The sequence below is a fragment of the Adiantum capillus-veneris genome, chromosome 2, assembly GCF_014529385.1.
Source record: "Adiantum capillus-veneris isolate H3 chromosome 2, ASM1452938v2, whole genome shotgun sequence".
Lineage (NCBI taxonomy): Eukaryota > Viridiplantae > Streptophyta > Polypodiopsida > Polypodiales > Pteridaceae > Adiantum > Adiantum capillus-veneris.
This window is the reverse complement of record NC_140932.1, coordinates 90404606-90422379: the sequence shown is the minus strand read 5'-3', so window position 1 is coordinate 90422379 and position 17774 is coordinate 90404606. Positions and strand designations below refer to the sequence as shown.

The window sequence follows — 17774 nt, the reverse complement described above, 5'->3', positions numbered from 1 at the left end:
ATCCAACAAGAAGCTTCTACCAGGTTTGAAAGAAGTGGACTTAGAGTTCTATGAAGATTGTGTTTATGGTAAACAAAAGAGGGTAAAATTTCAAAAATCAAGAAATGAAAGAAAAAATAAAAAACTTGAGTTGGTTCATTATGATGTTTGGGGTCCTACAAGTACACCATCACTTGGTGGCTCATTGTACTATGTAACATTCATAGACGATGCGACTAGAAAAACATGGGTTTATGTCATGAAGAATAAGTCCGATGTATTTTCCATATTTCAAAGGTGGAAAGCCTTTGTGGAGAATGAAACAAGTACCAAGGTTAAATGCCTCAGATCCAACAATGGAGGTGAATATTGCAGCCAAGATTTTGTGCTAGCAATGGCATTCAGAGGCAAAGGACAACCCCAAGGACACCTCAACAAAAATGGGATTTTGGAAAGGATGAACATAACAATCATGAGCGAGCACGAAGCATGTGGCTACATGTAGGCCTACCGCCCTAGCTTTGGGCGGAAGCTGTAAGTACGTCTGTGTACTTAATCAACCTGTCACCCTCAACGGCATTGGACGGGGGAGTTCCAGAAGAGGCATGGATATGTAAACCGGTGAATTATGCATGTCTCAAAGTGTTTGGGTGTGAGGCTTTCATGCACATAGATAGAAGCCTAAGATCAAAGCTAGATGCAAAGTCCAAAAAGTGTTTCTTCATTGGCTATGGAGAAGATGACTTTGGGTATTGCCTATGGAATCCTGAAGATGGTAAAATCTTAAGGAGTAGGGATGTAATTTTTAACGAACAAAATATATACAAAGATTATTTGAAAAGAAAACAAACAAAAGAAATAGGTGATGAGTACATGGAGCTTGAGGACGCTGAAGACTAAGGGAATGCAAACGGTGACAATGTGCAACAACATCAACCAAATGAGGAGCCTCAACCTATTCCCCAAAGATCTACAAGAGCAAGTAGACCTCCAGAAAGGTTTGTTCCTTCCTTCAACCATCTCTTGATCTCAGATTCTGGAGAGCCAGAATCATACGAAGAAGCTATGCAACATGAATCCAAAGAAGAATGGACGAGGAGCATGCAAGTGGAGATGGACTCACTACATTGCAACCAAACATGGGAGTTGGTTGAGTTGCATAAAGGTAAGCGGGCACTTCAAAACAAATGGGTGTACAAGCTGAAGGAAGAAGAAGGTGGGAAGAAAAGGTACAAGTCTAGGCTTGTGGTAAAAGGGTTTTCTCAAAAGAAAGGTATTGACTTCAATGAAATATTTTCTCCTATTGCAAAAATGAACCCAATAGGCTTGTCTTAAGCCTTGTGGCTGCTCATGATCTAAATCTCGAGCAAATGGATGTAAATACGGCATTCCCTCACGGTGACTTAGAGGAGGAAATCTACATGCTTCAACCAAAGAGGTATGAAGTAAAAGGTAAGGAGAAAATGGTTTGCAGATTAAAGAAGAGCTTGTATGGTTTAAAGCAAGCATCAAGACAATGGTGCTTGAAGTTTGATCGATGGATGTTGGATCATGGATTCACAAGATGCAACTCGGATCACTGTGTCTACACGAAGAATTTGGGAGATGGAAAATTCATCATCCTATGTTGATGACATGTTGATTGCAAGTGCTAACATGCAGGACATCAAAGGCCTAAAAGAGGAGCTGTTTAAATCTTTTTCAATGAAAGATTTAGGTGCTGCAAAGAGGATACTTGGTATGAAAATATCAAGGGATAGGACGAAGAAGACAATAAAGCTATCTCAAGAGGATTACATCAAGAAGTTACTAGAAAGGTTTGCAATGCAAAATGCAAAACCAGTTTCTACACCTTTGGCTCGTCACTTTAAACTAACGAAGGATATGTGTCCAAAGACACAAGAGGAGATAGACTATATGTCTAAAGTTCCATATGCTACGGCGGTAGGTTCTCTAATGTATGCTATGGCCTGGACAAGGCCAGACATTGCACATGAAGTGGGAGTTGTGAGTAGGTTCATGGACATTCCAGGTAAAGAGCATTGGAAAGCTGTGAAGTGGATAATTAGGTATCTAAAAGGGACAACAACAAATGCTTTGTATTTTGGAGGAACTGGTATTTTTCTTCAAGGGTATGCTGATGCAGATATGGCAGGTGACAAAGATACTCGAAGGAGCACTACGGGCTATGTCTTCACGGTTGGAGGCACATCAGTAAGCTAGGCTTCAAAGCTGCAGAAAGTGGTCTCACTTTCTACCACGGAAGCAAAGTATGTAGCAATGACGGAGGCAAGCAAAGAAATTTTGTGGCTTCACAGATTCTTAGAAGAGCTTGGATTCAAAAAATACAATTGTGTCTTGTACAGTGATACCAAAGCGCTATCCATCTTGCAAAGAACTTAGCCTTTCATTCAAGGACAAAGCACATTGAGGTGAGATATCACTTCATACGCACTCTTTTGGAAGAGGGATAGCTAAAGCTAGGAAAGGTGCATACAAGTGAAAATCCTGCAGACATGTTTACAAAGGTGGTCAACAAGGAGAAGTTGAGCTTTTTCTCATCTTCAATCAGCATTCAAGGATAAGAAGCCAAGATGGAACGCAGTCACAGGTTTGGTTTGGAGATCAGTCTCCACGTGGGAGATTGTTAAGCATGAAGCCTGATTTACCCCTTGTAATTTTCTGTGGTAAAAACGCACATTTGTAAGGCCCCCATTATGAGGAGAAGCCATCGTGCGTGAAGGAAAATCACTCACCGGAAACCAAAATTTTCACGGCCAATCTCGAGCGCGGGAATATTCCTTTTCGCTGGAATATTATGGCCGGACGGCAGCCGAAAAGTGGTCGGAAAACGACCGGCCGGTTGGCCGGTGGCCGATAGTCAATGGTCGGTGGTCGAAAGTCAATGGCCGATGGCCAAATTCAAAGGCGGACTTGTCTTTTCAAGGGCGGCCACACATGGGTGGATTGGAGGGTCCGATTTGGACTTATCTACACAAGGGCGGCTACACATGGTTGCCTCTCATGAGAGAGGGCAACCCTAAATTCTTGCATATCAAGTGCGGGGCAACCAGAGGCAGAACTAGTGCAAGGTTTTCAAAATCGAAACTAGGATGCATGTCAATATCTGGATCCATGGTGTAAACATGTTGTGCGAGCCAAAAAAAATGAATATCTTGTTTTAAGAACCTCCTGGCAAAACTAAAGAGTGACTCCAAATGAACAACCGCAAGAGAAATATCTAATAGCCTTGCTAGATTGAAGTCGTGAACTCAAAGTAATTTGTCGATGCCAATTACGAATGCTGAAAATGTTTTCCTTGAAAAGTCATAGAAATTGGCCTTGCTGATTCTGATAAAAAAAGATTATTCAATTCCAATGCAAAGAGAAGGTCTTGCTTGCTATGTTTTCTTGTCATTAATTTGCAAATAGATCTCTCTAAACTATGGAGACTAGTCTTCGATAAGCTTTGCAATCTTTTTTTAGCAAAACTCACAATTGTGAGTAGATTATATTGAGCAGCCCAAAAAATTACAAGGTTTTGTCATGCTCATGTTAAGCCATGACAACATCTAGGGATCATAATTACAATGGCTATTGGGGCAGCCACCCCTATCACCCCGCCTACACATCCTTGGTATCCAAGGTCCATACTCTTGTCATTCTGAGATCTTTTACTTACCGATGGCCAAGATTTTCCCCCATCCCAGGCATTCCATCAGGTCACAACAAGGCACAAGTAGTCCTAGACCAATCCTCCAAGTGATGCTTTGCAATCTTCTATAACTCTGAAAATTTCTGCAATGCGGCATATAAGGTCGGGTTCCTCTTCTTTGCAAGGCAAATCTGAAAAGTTTCTTCACAGGGGTGTGCCCGGGGTGGGCATACACCCTACCTTGGGATTTGGGGGCCCTTATGTGAACCAAGCTCCAATAAAAGAAGCTATGGCATCGTTCTGCAGTTGCACCAACGAAGAAAGAGAGCGAGAGTGTTGGCTTGCTTGATTGAAGCTGCTGCAGTGATGATGAGAACACCTCCTTGACGGCACGCACACGCACACGCAGAGAGAGAGAGAGAGAGAGAGAGAGAGAGAGAGAGAGAGAGAGAGAGAGAGAGAGAGAGAGAGAGAGAGAGAGAGAGAGAGAGAGAGAGAATGCGATTTGGTGCAGGTCAATCATGGCCTCCCTCCTTCAACAAGCAATTGTGCCCACAATGCTCTTCAACACCTTTTCCCGCTCCTCCTTCTTCACCATTGGCATGCACATGCAAGCCCCAAAAAAAGACCACATCCGACTTTTCTACATGAAGATTCCCAGCATCAGCTCTTGCGTACACCCGGTCTATTGAAAGCCGACCCGTTGTTGCTATGGCGACCTCCTCTCCCCATGCTGTTGTCATCACACCCTCTTCTAGGACCCCTTTCTCACACAGCCTCCCTCTTGGAAGCCACCTTGTTGTCGTCACGCCTCCTGTAGCACCCTCTTCGGTGACCCCTCCTACGCACACTCGCTCTACTGGAAGATGACCTGCTGCTGCTATGGAGAACCTGCCACAATCTCCTCGGAGGCATTGGCCACGGGAATTGTCCACAAAAGCATCGCCTGACGAATTCACAAGGGCTCTGCTCTCTCGTCTTGTCCATCATCTCCACCTCAGTGAGGTGTTGTGTGTGTGTGTGTGTGTGTGTGTGTGTGTGTGTGTGTGAGAGAGAGAGAGAGAGAGAGAGAGAGAGAGAGAGAGAGAGAGAGAGAGAGAGAGAGAGAGAGAGAGAGAGAGAGAGAGAGAGAGAGAGAGAGAGAGAGAGAGAGAGCCACCTCAGCGAGGTGCTTAGACGAGAGACAGAGCTCTGTTGCCTGCACAAGCATGCGCATGAAAGGCTACGCACATGAGATCTTCAAAAGAGAGAGAGTACTTCAGCCGAGAATTCAGGACGTTGCCGCAGAAGCCCTTTCGCGCACATGAGAGCACTTAACCCATGGAAATTGCTCTCTCCTGTTTTGCTTAGCACCTGGAATGTTGGGCCTCACCTGCTAACTGTGTAGCAAGCCCTACTTAAACGCATTTGACGCAGCGACAACAAGATTCCTGCCAGGTCACGGTTTTTAGCCGCAGCTGTGGACTCGCAGGCTCATGTGCGCACCCTTTGAGAGAGAGAGAGAGAGAGAGAGAGAGAGAGAGAGAGAGAGAGAGAGAGAGAGAGAGAGAGAGAGAGAGAGAGAGAGAGAGAGAGAGAGAGAGAGAGAGACGCATGGTATCCACATGCCTTGCTTCCTGGAGTTCACCCTTCTCAATCGTCCGATTTCAACCCTTCCCTTTTCCATTTCAAATTAATACCAACATTTTTTGAATTTCCTCTAGCTGGTACCTCCTATTGAGGCCTTAGGGCTTTGAAAACCTACTCTCGTCCCAGCCTCATGCCTTTTTATAGGCAACCCTTGAGCTTGGTTTCAGTCTTTGACCGTTGGCCTTACACTTTGGCTCTCCTTTCTTCTAATAGCATTAGGATTTTGGCCTTTTCACTAAGTGCCGACAAAAAACCTTCACCTTGTGGAAGTATTGGCAGTATATGGAAACTACCCCTTTGTATTTACCTACATAAAGCAACTACAATAAGCAACTACAATAAATCCCCAAGGACATATGTTGGCAGTCTTTCCTTACTGTCTTTCTTGCTTATGAGGCATTGCAGGGTGTTTTCCTCGTCTATGTTGTACTTTGCACAGAGTGAGCACATACTACTCCCTCTTGCTCTTTGCCCTATGCAGACATTTTTCTTCATGCCTCTCCTTGGGCTACTAATGGGCTCGAGCTCCCTTGTTGAAAGGTAGGGCAATACCTCTTGTATACGCAGCGCTATCCTATTCCCTCTGAATAGGCCAACGGGCTCTCTCTTCATTAGTAAGTTCTTATGTACTCAATACCTTTCTCTGATTCCATTCTTACACACACGCCAGAGCATACATCCTTCAATAAGCATGCTATGCTTTACCAAGCTTTGCTGAATCTTGTTCTCTTTGTATGTACTATGACCCTTCTCCTCCCCTGACTTGTTGATGGGCTCCCATTCCTATGGATTCCAAAACCTTGAGTTTGGGCCATGACGATACTACTAAATTTTTGGTTGGTTTTGGTCGATGTCGTCCCGCGCGCTCGAGCAAGGGGGTGCCATAGTGAAGTTGCAAGATCTGGTAATCGGGTACCTTCTTGCACTCCAAAAAATGGCCGTACAAACCAAGCCGCAAATTTTCCAAGCCGATTCAATTCCACCGCAAAGGAAACTCCACACGCAATGGGCTCCATACAATTTGCTATCCCTCTCTAAAATCCGTCGATAGCCGCTTTGCCCTATGGTAGGCCTCGAAAAAATCCAAAGCTCCACAATAAACTGTCCATAGCAAGAGTTAAGAGTCACATCCAAACTGATGTCAATCTGCTCCACGGCTTGACAAACTGCTCCACAATCCACCTTTTCAACTCCAATTTCCCGCCTCTCCATCTCCCAAGCCACACCTCAATCCGCATTTCACAGGCCACTGAGGCTATGCCAAAACTCTTAACACCCTCTCTTCACCTTTGTTGTCACCTCGCCTCGTCGCGTGGTTGATAGCCCAAGGAGAACCACCCCTACCAGCTGGAAACAACGTTTTAAAACGCTAGCAAAAATAAAGGGGGTGGCACTGTGGGCTGGCACTACAAGGTAGTGTTTCAAAACGCAAGGGACCGGGGGGGGGGGGAGCTCGATGACTACCGGCAGGGGATGGAGGGCGGCAACCCTGATTGCATTTTAAAACACACAGTGGGTGCAGGGGTTAACATAGAGGGCCGCCTAAGGGCAGCATTTTAACACGCTCGCAGGGACCATCGCTGTTTACAATGTTTTGAAACGCTCGCAGTCAAAGCACACACCGAGCTTGAGGGGGGGAGAACGGCGCCGTCATGGGTAGTAACGCCTAGAGTTTTAGAATGCTACGGCAGAGGGTGGGGTGAGAATTGCCGACGACAGGGGTCCACAATTCTCTTCTTCTCCGTTATCTCTTCTCCGAGAGATGCTCCTCCATGCCAAGGGATTCAAGCACTAAGCTCCACCAAGAAGCTCAGATACCATGTCAAAGTCGACGATGCGGAAGTGTAGGGACCAAGGGGAGTGAGCACGAGAGAGAGAGAGAGAGAGAGAGAGAGAGAGAGAGAGAGAGAGAGAGAGAGAGAGAGAGAGAGAGAGAGAGAGAGAGAGAGAGAGAGAGAGAGAGAGAGAGAGAGAGTCTCCTGAACCAATCAACCTTGTCAATGAATAACTGAATGTGTATACAATGGAGGCAAGGGGTTGCTTATATAGCAATGTCAGTAAATTGCCCTACCCAAGACTTTGACAAATAAGTAAAATAAATACCTAAAAGCCAAACTAACTAATGGGATCACATTGGGCGATTCATTGAGATGCCAAAACTTTAACAAATACTTATATGAAGATGGATGTCCGCATTCTCTTCCACTCGATAGTACCTAAGGTGAGGGCTATATCCCTAGCTTAGTCTTGGGCTTACAAGTTCAAAAGAAGAGAGAGTGATAGAAAGTGATTTGCTACTGTAATCATCAGGAATTTGAGTGTTGTCCTTGCAACAAATCGAGTGTTGAGGGGTTTACTTCATCACAAGTCCTTCACAATTTTTTTGCTACTTGAAAATGGCTTTCATGTGATTTCTGCATTCTTGCAGTTTTTTTGTTTTGCATCTTTAAATAAGTAGTTTCTCTTAGCTTAACATATGGTGATGGATGACTCTCTTTAATCCTCTGAGAGAGTTGCATAAACTAGTTTTCGATGATTTTGTAGAGTAAGGCTATATATGGCATAATTGATACTTGGTTGGCTAACAAAGGCCTGGCTTGGTTTTTGACTATTACACACTCTAGTGATGGTCTAAAGATGCACTACAAGGAGCTTTTGGATGTGCACTGACATGTTCTCATTTGTTGCCTCATTATGTCTTATTATGTGTATCTACTCAAATTGGGATTGTAGTGGGCTCTACGTTGAGAAATTTTTGTGGTTTGGATACTGTAAAACAAGACCTTTATTGGTACTGAATGCTGGCTCTTACCTGATTTTTGTGTTATGAACATCCCCACTTTGCTATACTTGGAATGCTTTGGGTTTTTGCCACCTTTCAGTTTGTATTTGGCAAATCGTAACCTGTTGTTGATTTTAGCCCTTTGATTCTACTTAGGTGTTTGAGAAAGCACCTTATGCTGCTTATGAATCTGATAATTCTTTGGGAAAAAGTCCATATATCCTTGCTTTAATGGACTCTTATGTTTGACCTTAATAAGAGTAGCTATGTTTCTTACCAGATGATGGTTGGCTTGATATACATTTGTTGTCTATGTCTTGGCTCTTTGGGATAAATATGTTAGCACTGCCTACATCACCTGGATACAGACAAGGTCTCAAAGCTTGATGCCTTGTGATCCCATTATTAAAAGTGCTCTATTGCCTCATAATGGTTCTTTTCTATTCTTACTAGTTTCTAGATTTTGGACACGAGGAATTTTGTCTGGTCGGCTGGATACTGGTTACCGCTTTGATTGATATTTTTGGCTACAGTCTACAGATCTTGACGAAGAGGGAATGCTTTGATTATAGTGCTCTGTCACTTGATGAGATAATGACTTTTTTGACTAGCTTTGATTTACTTTTCTAATCTAAAAAGCTTATGCTATTGACTTTTTGTTAGCATTAACTCTTAGGTAATGACCCATATTTTTTTTTATTAACATGGATTCCTAGTATCGGATTTGACAGTTTCCAGCTTTATCTAGATGGACTCTACTCTTTATGACTCTTAGTCTTGATTCCATTTTCATTGAATACTACTTCTATCTACTCTTATATGTGCTTTTGGAGTGATAGTTTTTTGAGCCTTTGCATTGGTTGTCCTTAAATGGACTGACACATGTGCCTGAGGGAACTTGGTTGTAGACTTTTGACAATGCTTATACTTTTTGGACTTGTTTACTTAGAACTTATTTTTCTTTATGCTGCCATTTTCAGCTCTTTAAGCCTTAATTTTTTACATCTTTAACCCACAAATGGGTAAGCACAGAGATATTCCTTACTCTTTTACATCTTTTGGTTAGTTACCCTCAAATCGGTAAGCACAAAGATATCCCTTTCATTTACAATTTTCCTCTTGGCATGTTTATAGGCACTTCTCTAACATTGCCTCTACTTCTATAGATTCCAAAATGAGTACTAACCTTCTTTGTTTTAGTTGTTGCTCTCCGAAGGGGGTCACTTAATAATCTTATGACTATCACGTGAGTGCAACAGTAGGGGTTATTAAATTTTTATTTTTCTCACATTTTTTGCATACGTATATAAGGGTACCGTAAATGCAATTGGAAAAAAAATTTACAGATTGAATAGGAAAAGGGTGTGTTTATCTATTCAAAAATCATAGACAAGGAGTTTTAAAAATAGTCATTGAACGCACACAATACACATAATTTATACATAGTGAACCCCTCCCCTCTGCCCCCCCCCGAGTTGTTGCTTCACTTAGCGGGATTTGACTTCATTAAATGTCTCCAATGGCATATATGCTACACTCCAAAATAAGTTTGGTTGAATTATGCAAGATCAATCCTTACAATATAGATCTAGGTGCAAATATGGCTTCTGATCAAATCACTTTGAATATTTGCATACAAGCTATATGTGGCTAAGTCTAACAAAATCTATTGTTTTGTTTATATGATTGTAGGTGATAAATTTATCTTTGTTTAAAAAGGTTTTGCTTTGTTGCAGTTCGACTTCGAAGATGAAAGGGCATTTCATTCTCATAATATGGTTTAATCTTGATGTATAGGATAATTAGAATGTGATGTCATTCTAAACATATTGCACAAAATTTTCGTGCAAACCACCTTCCTAATATCTAAAGCCAATTGTTTTTTGAACAAGGTGTTCTTTTGTGCATTAGTATTTTAATATAACAAAACACACACACACACACACACACAAAGAGAGAGAGAGAGAGAAGAAGAAGAAGAAGAAGAAGAAGAAGAAGAAAAGAGGAGATATTTTAACATCATAGGAATAATCCAAAAGACCTCAAAGACCTATCAGTACGAGTCTTAAACTCAAGATCTAATACCCCGCCCCCCCCCCCCCCCCCCCCCAACACACACACACACACACACACACACACACAAGAGGAAGAAGAAGAAAAGAGGAGAAATTTTAACGTCATAGGAACGATCCAAAAGACCTTAAAGACTTGAACTCAAGATCTAATACTCCCAAAGAAAGAGAGAGAGAGAGAGAGAGAGAGAGAGTCTTGGTGCATGCAAACTTCAACGACGTGATTCATTCATGTTATTGTCACACAGCAAATTTGAAAGATGAGGGGAGTGGGAAATCCACAAATGGCGAGTGTAGAAAAAATTGCGAAAAAAAAGCGAGGGAACTCACGAGAAAGAAAGAAAGAAAGGTTTGCGTAGGTTGGTGAACTCATGACAACTCTCCCATTCGAACTTGATGTGTGCGCGTTTGGCTGCCATATGGACACCATATGCAGCAATTTTCAGCATTGGCGTGAGACAAAGGGTTTCGTGTACTGTGTGTGTGTGTGTGTGAGAGTGTGTGTGTGTGTGAGAGAGAGAGAGAGAGAGACCCGTCCCGTCGACTCTTCTCTCTTTCACGAAAATAAAAGCTTCCTGTAGGCTTCGATGCTTATAAGGAGCTCACCTTACCTAGCGTTAACTGCTAGCAAGCTTTGATGCACCCACATACCTAGTCTAAGCTTCAGAAAACCTTACCAAGCTAGGTCTGCAGCTTGCTCATTCGGGTTTGCATCAGCAGCTGATTGCTGTAGCATCATGATGAATGGAGGTGACGATGCTGCTGAAGCACAGAACAAGAGCCGGACGCTTCGCAGGCTTGATTCGTTGGACGTGGAGGCGAGTTGCGTCCCCGGCTGGCAAGATCTTAACAAGGTAACCTACATCTAGGTATAAAGGAATGAAGCCCTTGCAATATATTACGTACGGGCTTTTGAGACATGAAGGCTATGTATATGTTTGATAAGATTCTGATGTTGTAATGCAGGGTTTCTCTACAACCTTGACTTTAAAGCTGGCATTTGAAAGCATAGGGATGATATATGGAGATATGGGCACATCACCCCTCTATGTTTTCAGCAGTACCTTCAATAGTGAGAGTTCCCCTCATAGAGATGATGTGCTTGGTGCTCTTTGCCTCATCATCTACTCTCTTTCCCTTATCCCTCTCATCAAGTATGTAGTCGTCGTTCTTAGTGCTCACGACAATGGAAATGGTGAGTGCCGTAGTCATTAAATACAGGGCTTTCTCTTTTTCTTTTGGTTGGTTGCAAATTTGTTTTTCTTCCTGTTATATGAAATACTTGATTGAAACAATATTTTTCTGGATTGTAAATGTTCCTGTCTGGGATGTTTTGCTTACAAGGTGATGCCTTTTGGCCTTACAAACACGTCAGCCTATGCGTTTCAACCCCTTTTTGGTAAATCCATAAGGGTGTTCATAGACAATTTTTGTATTTACAGTTCTCGCCTATTGCACTTGCAAAAAGTCTGAAGGGGCAGTTGAAAATGGAAACAATTATACTTAGACTTTTGCATTATTAAGAATTGCTTTGAATGATGCAGCTGCTTGATTCCTCAAATCAGTTGAACGCCACCATCATGTTTAGAACTTCTCTTATGTCTGTTGATGCTGCATTTCAGGCGGAACTTTTGCCCTTTATTCACTGATATGCCGCTATGCAAAAGTAAGCCTATTTCAAAATGAGCAAGTTGAGAATCAAAAACTTTCTGGATACAGGTTGCCAAGTCCGGATAGAGCAGTGAGAAGAGGAGCTAAGATTAAAGAGGCACTGGAATGCAGTGCCTTTGCAAAAGGGATCTTGCTACTATTGACATTGCTTGGTACTTGTGCAGTCATGGGAGATGGTGTGCTTACGCCAGTTATTTCTGGTATGGAGGAATGTGATCCATTACTCATATTAGCCATATAATTATGTATCTCATATTACTTATCCGTATACATTCTTGTATGCAAACTAACACATACATACACAGACATGGATACAAACTTCAAAGAAATATGTATACATAAGTACATATGTAGTGTAAATTTCAATGTACAGAGATTGTCAATTGAGTATATTGATGCTAAAGACTTCGTCTGGTTAGTTGCATCACCATCTAGTAGCTGGTATCAATCAGCATTTGTCTCAAGTTGGTCAACTAACCAAACATTTTCAATCACTTTGCAGTTCTCTCGGCAATTGATGGGATTCAAACCAAGAAGGCAAGCTTAACAAATGGTAAGGGCCTCTTTAACCCTGCTATCATCCCACAAGAAGATTTAGAGATTTTCTCATGTAGGAAAACGGAGTTTTTTTCAGTGTTTTTCATACAATGCATAACATCATGAGCTTCTGCTCGAGAGGCACCGCATACCTAGCTAGGTATGCCGTGCCTCCCGTACAAAAGCTCATGATGTTGAGGTAAGTCACAATGTGAGAATTATTGTGAAAATTTGTCCAAAACTTCTTGTGGATCCATTCTAGTTCTCGTTTCAGCAGCGACTGTTGCTCTAAAGGTTAAAAGTTTTCAGTACTTACTCATACTTAGACAAGTATAGGTGATGCTCAACTGCAGATCATGTTGTATTTATCTCTGTTGCCATTCTAGTAATCCTCTTCAGCGTTCAACGCTTTGGTACCGAAAAGGTGGCATTTTTATTTGCCCCTTGTATCTTTGTCTGGTTTCTCTTTATCAGCGGCATTGGCATCTTCAACATCGTGAAGCATGATGCCGGTATATTTCGAGCATTCAACCCCTATTATATAATGGACTATTTTCGAAGAAATGGGAAGCAAGGATGGATCTCACTAGGAGGCATCGTTCTTGCCTTGACAGGTCTGCTCTTTACTGCACGAATCACCCATAGGAGTTATCCTATAGATCTGAATATGATTTTGTGTACTGAATTGCAGGCACTGAAGCAATGTTTGCTGATTTGGGACACTTTTCGGTTCCTTCTGTCAGGGTAATGGGATCTCGCACTCTATGCTGCCCTTTGATGGGTTTGGAATATGCCTAAAACACTAGATTCTGAAAATAATTTTTCTGAGGCTGGCTTGCTCTTTGTGCTTAATCAAGTAAAGCTTAAAAGTGAGCGAAGCATACATAATGAGCACATCACGGGTGCTGGCTGATCGGGAGGTCAATGATTGAATTGCACCCTGACAAATGATTAGAGAGGGAGAGGACATTGGGGAGAAGAGTTAACAAATTGTTTATAACCATCAGCTGGAGCTGTCTTATAGAAAAGTGACATAGAGGTGCATTGGAACAAATGAAGAGGTGCCACTATTCAAGCGCGCTAGAGGGAAAGGAAAATGAAATGCTATATTAAACGTCTTCAAAAGGCCAAAATGACCTATGAGACTAAATGATACAATCCTGGTGGATTTAATACAATGTCTGGGTACAAAATAAAATGAAGTAAAATAAAAGCATTAGTGTTTGAGGATGTCCGAATTCGGGCGTTGTCCAAGGATGTACTGCATCGGTCACTGAAGAGCATCGTCAATGCCTGCCTCTATAGCATTTGACTGTCGAGTCTCTGCTCTAAAGAAGTTAGTGATCTCCCTCAATGAATGTCTCCCACTGTCTAATCTCCTCAAGTGACTCTCCCTATGTCTGCACAGCTCTAGCAAAAACAATCCAAGGCATCTTTGATCCTGATATCTCATGACTCTAGCCAATGGTCCAAAGCCCTCTCTAAATAGACAATGAAAGTGGCCTCGTATCTCATAGTATGCCGGACATTGACATATGTGATGTAACTTTGTCTCTGGCTCGATATAACACAACTTGCAAATCTTGGCCTCTGCTGGTACTCTCCTAAATCTGCTAGTCTCAAACTCTAGCCGATGCGATGATGTGCGCATCTGACCAATAGCACATCGTATCCTATGGGATAAATGAGTGTCCATATAGGCAGTTCTGATCACATATCCATCCTCTGTGAGCTGGAGAAGATGCTCTCTGTAGAAAGCCATCTTTGTGCCAAGCTCTGGTGTCGGCTCTGTCTGTGTGGAGTCCAAAACCTTCGCTCTCATCGTACCTATTGCTCCCAGCCTCAACCACCATGGGTGCTGGCCCCAGGTCTGCTAATGATCTTGTTTGGAGTCGAGGCCTTCACTCGGTCTCTCCCTTTGCTCCAGCAATAAAACACCCTCTCTAGTCCATCACGTGCTGCTGGTGGCTGTCTCCTTTTATGGTAAAAGGCCTGGTCCCCAAATGGCCACCCCCTACAAGAGTGTAGGATGTAACTATATTATCAAAAAGTCAGAGATGGTGCCTGTCTCATGGAACTGGGTATGTGCACACTCCTTCTCTAGTGCATCCAGTGCTGCAAATGCTTATGCAAGTTGAGCCTCTGATGTCTCTTGCCAATTAGAGAACTGCGACCCTTTGGTGGTAACCCCAGATTTATACTGTCTACGAGATTCCGCCTGCTCCCCACCAACAGTAGATTGATTTGCAAATCTCAAGATGGAGCAGCCTGAGGTGTTTAAAACCTTAACTTTAATCTTTATATGCATTCAAATGGTCTGATATAAGTACATTGTCATCTGCATACAACAATATCAGTGTCAGCACCCTAGTTAAACAAGCTCCTTGCTCAGCTCATCTCTCGACTCTCTCTCAATATCTTCGGAGACCTCATCTATAAAGAACCCTGATAAAGTAGGTGAAAGCAGGAGTCCCTGTTTTACACCGATGGTACGGCTAACTACATTTGACATTCCTCCAGGGGCTCGCACTCTCTCTGTTACTGTCTTATATAGGGAATAAATAGTCTTAACATTATTCAAGTTTTCATTATGCATGTGTAATTCTTGTAAAATGTACTTCTTTACATTATTCAAGTGAGCTGATGGCTGAGGACTAGTATCGATGCAGATAGCTTTCAGTACAGTTGTTTATCCTTCTTTGTTAGCGGCATATATTGGCCAAGGGGCTTATCTTCTAAAGTATCCAGAGGATGTTAGCCAGACCTTCTACAAATCCATTCCAGGCAAGTTATCTTTTGCAAGCTCTGTGCTACTAACCAAACACCAAAATTGGAGAAGCCAAAGAGAAGGCAATTTGTTAAGCTATTTTACATCTGAATTCATAATGTCTTATTAGAGCATAAGGCTAAACCTCATCTATCACTTTAGACTTGAAGTTTTCGTCTTTATCAGGACCTATGTTCTGGCCTATGTTTGTCGTTGCTGTCGGTGCTGCAATTATTGCAAGTCAGGCCATGATATCTGCGGTGTTCTCCATTGTTGAGCAATCTCTTGCTCTTGGATGTTTCCCAACAGTGAAGGTAGTTCACACATCATCGAAATTTGCTGGGCAAGTGTATATACCCGAAGTCAATTGGATCTTGATGATTCTGTGTGTTATCGTAACGGGCATCTTCAAGACAACAAGCTACATAGGAAATGCGTATGGTATATTTTGTACTCTGTATACATTTCTATACATGTGTGTGCGCAGACTCGCGCAGACCTAAGTGTGCAATGGCTATTTTGGCAGGTATGACTGTTTTGGCAGTAATGCTAGTGACAACAACTCTTGTAACCCTCATCATGATAATGATATGGCAAACCAAGCTGCACCTTGCCTTAGCCTTCTTTATAATCTTCGGGACTGTTGAGATGGTGTATTTTACAGCAAATTTATACAAGTTCACTGAAGGAGGCTGGCTACCTGTGGCTTTTACTTCCATCTTGATAGTCACTATGGCAGTGTGGCATTATGTCACCAGCAGGAAATACAAATTTGAATCTGACAACAAGGTGTCGATGATGTCATTAGTTTCCAGATTAGAGAGTGACTTGAGGCTAAGCCGAGTGCCAGGGATAGGATTGATGTACACACAGCTAGTGCAAGGGGTACCTCCTATATTTGATCTCTTTGTAGACAACATGAAAGCCTTACACTCGGTAATAGTGTTTGTTTCTGTAAAGCATTTGCCGATTTCATCTGTGCCGCTTGAAGAGAGGTTCTTGGTGAGACGGGTGGGGAGCAAAGAGTATAGAATGTACCGGACTATGGTTTGGTATGGGTATATGGACTCCTTGATCCCACATCAGGAGTTTGAGGATTTGCTGCTGGGAAGCTTGGAAGAGTTCATCAAAGTAGAGGGGTTTGCATTGAAGATGCCGGACAAGAGCACACATCATGAGAATTTCGATGAGAGCGAAGATTCAAGTAGTAACAGTTTGCACCCAACTCGAGAGAAGAAAAGTGGGAGTGACAGCAACCAGGAGGCCAATGCAACATCCACTTCACTAATAAATCAGAAAATAGAGGAGCTTGAAACAGAGTGGGAATTTGTATCAAACGCAAGGAATGAGGGTGTCACCTATCTTCTTGGAAGCAGTGTGGTTGAGGCCTCACCAACCTCTTCCATTGGAAAGAGATTTGTCGTAAACGTGCTTTACGATCTCTTGCAGCGCTTGTCAAGGAAGAGCAGAGTAGCACTACAAATACCTCATAAGTATCTGGTTGAGGTTGGCATTACCTATATTCTTTGAAATTAGAAATGACAGATCATGGTTGTACAGTATTAAGTTTTGATTGTAAAGGTGATAGTGAAATACTATTTTCAAAGAAATGGTGAGTTTGAAGGTGGTCCCCCTCTTGAGAGATCACTATATCAAGGTTTTCAAGCCCATGCAGTGTTCCATCTTTGATTAACAAGCTATATAATAAATGTAAACTACTTTACATGTTTTGAATCTCGATGTCTTGCATTGATGCAACCAGAAATTAACGTAAATCACTCTCGAAAAAGGGTCTAAATACTTTTGGAGTAACAGAACATGGCTCTTTTGGAGCAAGCAAAAGGGTCTAAATACTTTTGGAGTAACAGAACATGGCTATTTGCAATTTTGATTATATAACCCAAGGGCTTCACATCACCTCACTCGTTTACATATCCTAGAAGGAGCCCCATATCTACTCTCAATTATGCACAAAATTTGATCAAAACCACTCAAATAAAAAAAACAGAGAGAAATCAATTAAAAACATGGGCAAACCTTGGTGCAAGTGCAATGGTTTGTGCACAAAAGGCTATAATTTTTTTTTGAGAATTATCAATTATAAACATGGACAAACCCTTTCACAATTGCAATGATCCACGTGCAAGAAGCTGCCTTCTTGTAAGGCCATCTCTCAAAATGCCTTGAAATGTAAATCCCCACAGTGACCTTTTACATGCTTGTGCTATGCTTCTAGGAAGGGCAAAGTTACTAGAAGATTTAGGTTGTTGAAAACATGATTTGGTGCAAGGTGCTTTGTAACTGGATGAAACATGTGGTACCTGTTGTGTTTTAAAAGTATCTCTAGAGTGCTTTGCTAAGTGGTTATTTTTTAAAACAGGCAAGTTCAATAGGCTCTTGAGGTTTTTTAAAAGAAAATGCAACAAAGAGGAGTAGACCTCAAAATGCACCAAGAATCCCCTATAGTCCATTTAATATGTTATACCAAAAGAGGTTGTGTAGAATGCTAAGAAATGTTGTTGTGGATATGTTCCGCAAGTAAATGCAACAGCATATGCTCAACTCCTTTGATATAAGAACTCAAGAAGTAGTACATTATTGTTGGTGAAAATATTCTTGAAAATTCCGTTGTGGAGATGGGTTCTTGATGTGTTGCCAAATATTTATCAAACTTTTGCCTCC

The 17774-nt window shown here is 42.1% G+C and overlaps 1 protein-coding gene across 1 annotated transcript; it reads left to right on the top strand.

The window, feature by feature from the left end:
* Positions 1 to 10614: 10614 nt before the first annotated feature.
* LOC147463168 (potassium transporter 5-like) lies at positions 10615 to 16715 on the top strand. The gene is made up of 9 exons (XM_086487661.1): positions 10615 to 10971; positions 11084 to 11312; positions 11740 to 11988; positions 12291 to 12341; positions 12679 to 12939; positions 13017 to 13069; positions 14995 to 15109; positions 15279 to 15533; positions 15619 to 16715. The coding sequence occupies exons 1-9, from the start codon at positions 10855 to 10857 to the stop codon at positions 16620 to 16622; spliced, it is 2334 nt and encodes a 777-aa protein (XP_086343787.1). The 5' UTR covers positions 10615 to 10854; the 3' UTR covers positions 16623 to 16715.
* The last annotated feature ends 1059 nt before the right edge of the window (positions 16716 to 17774 follow it).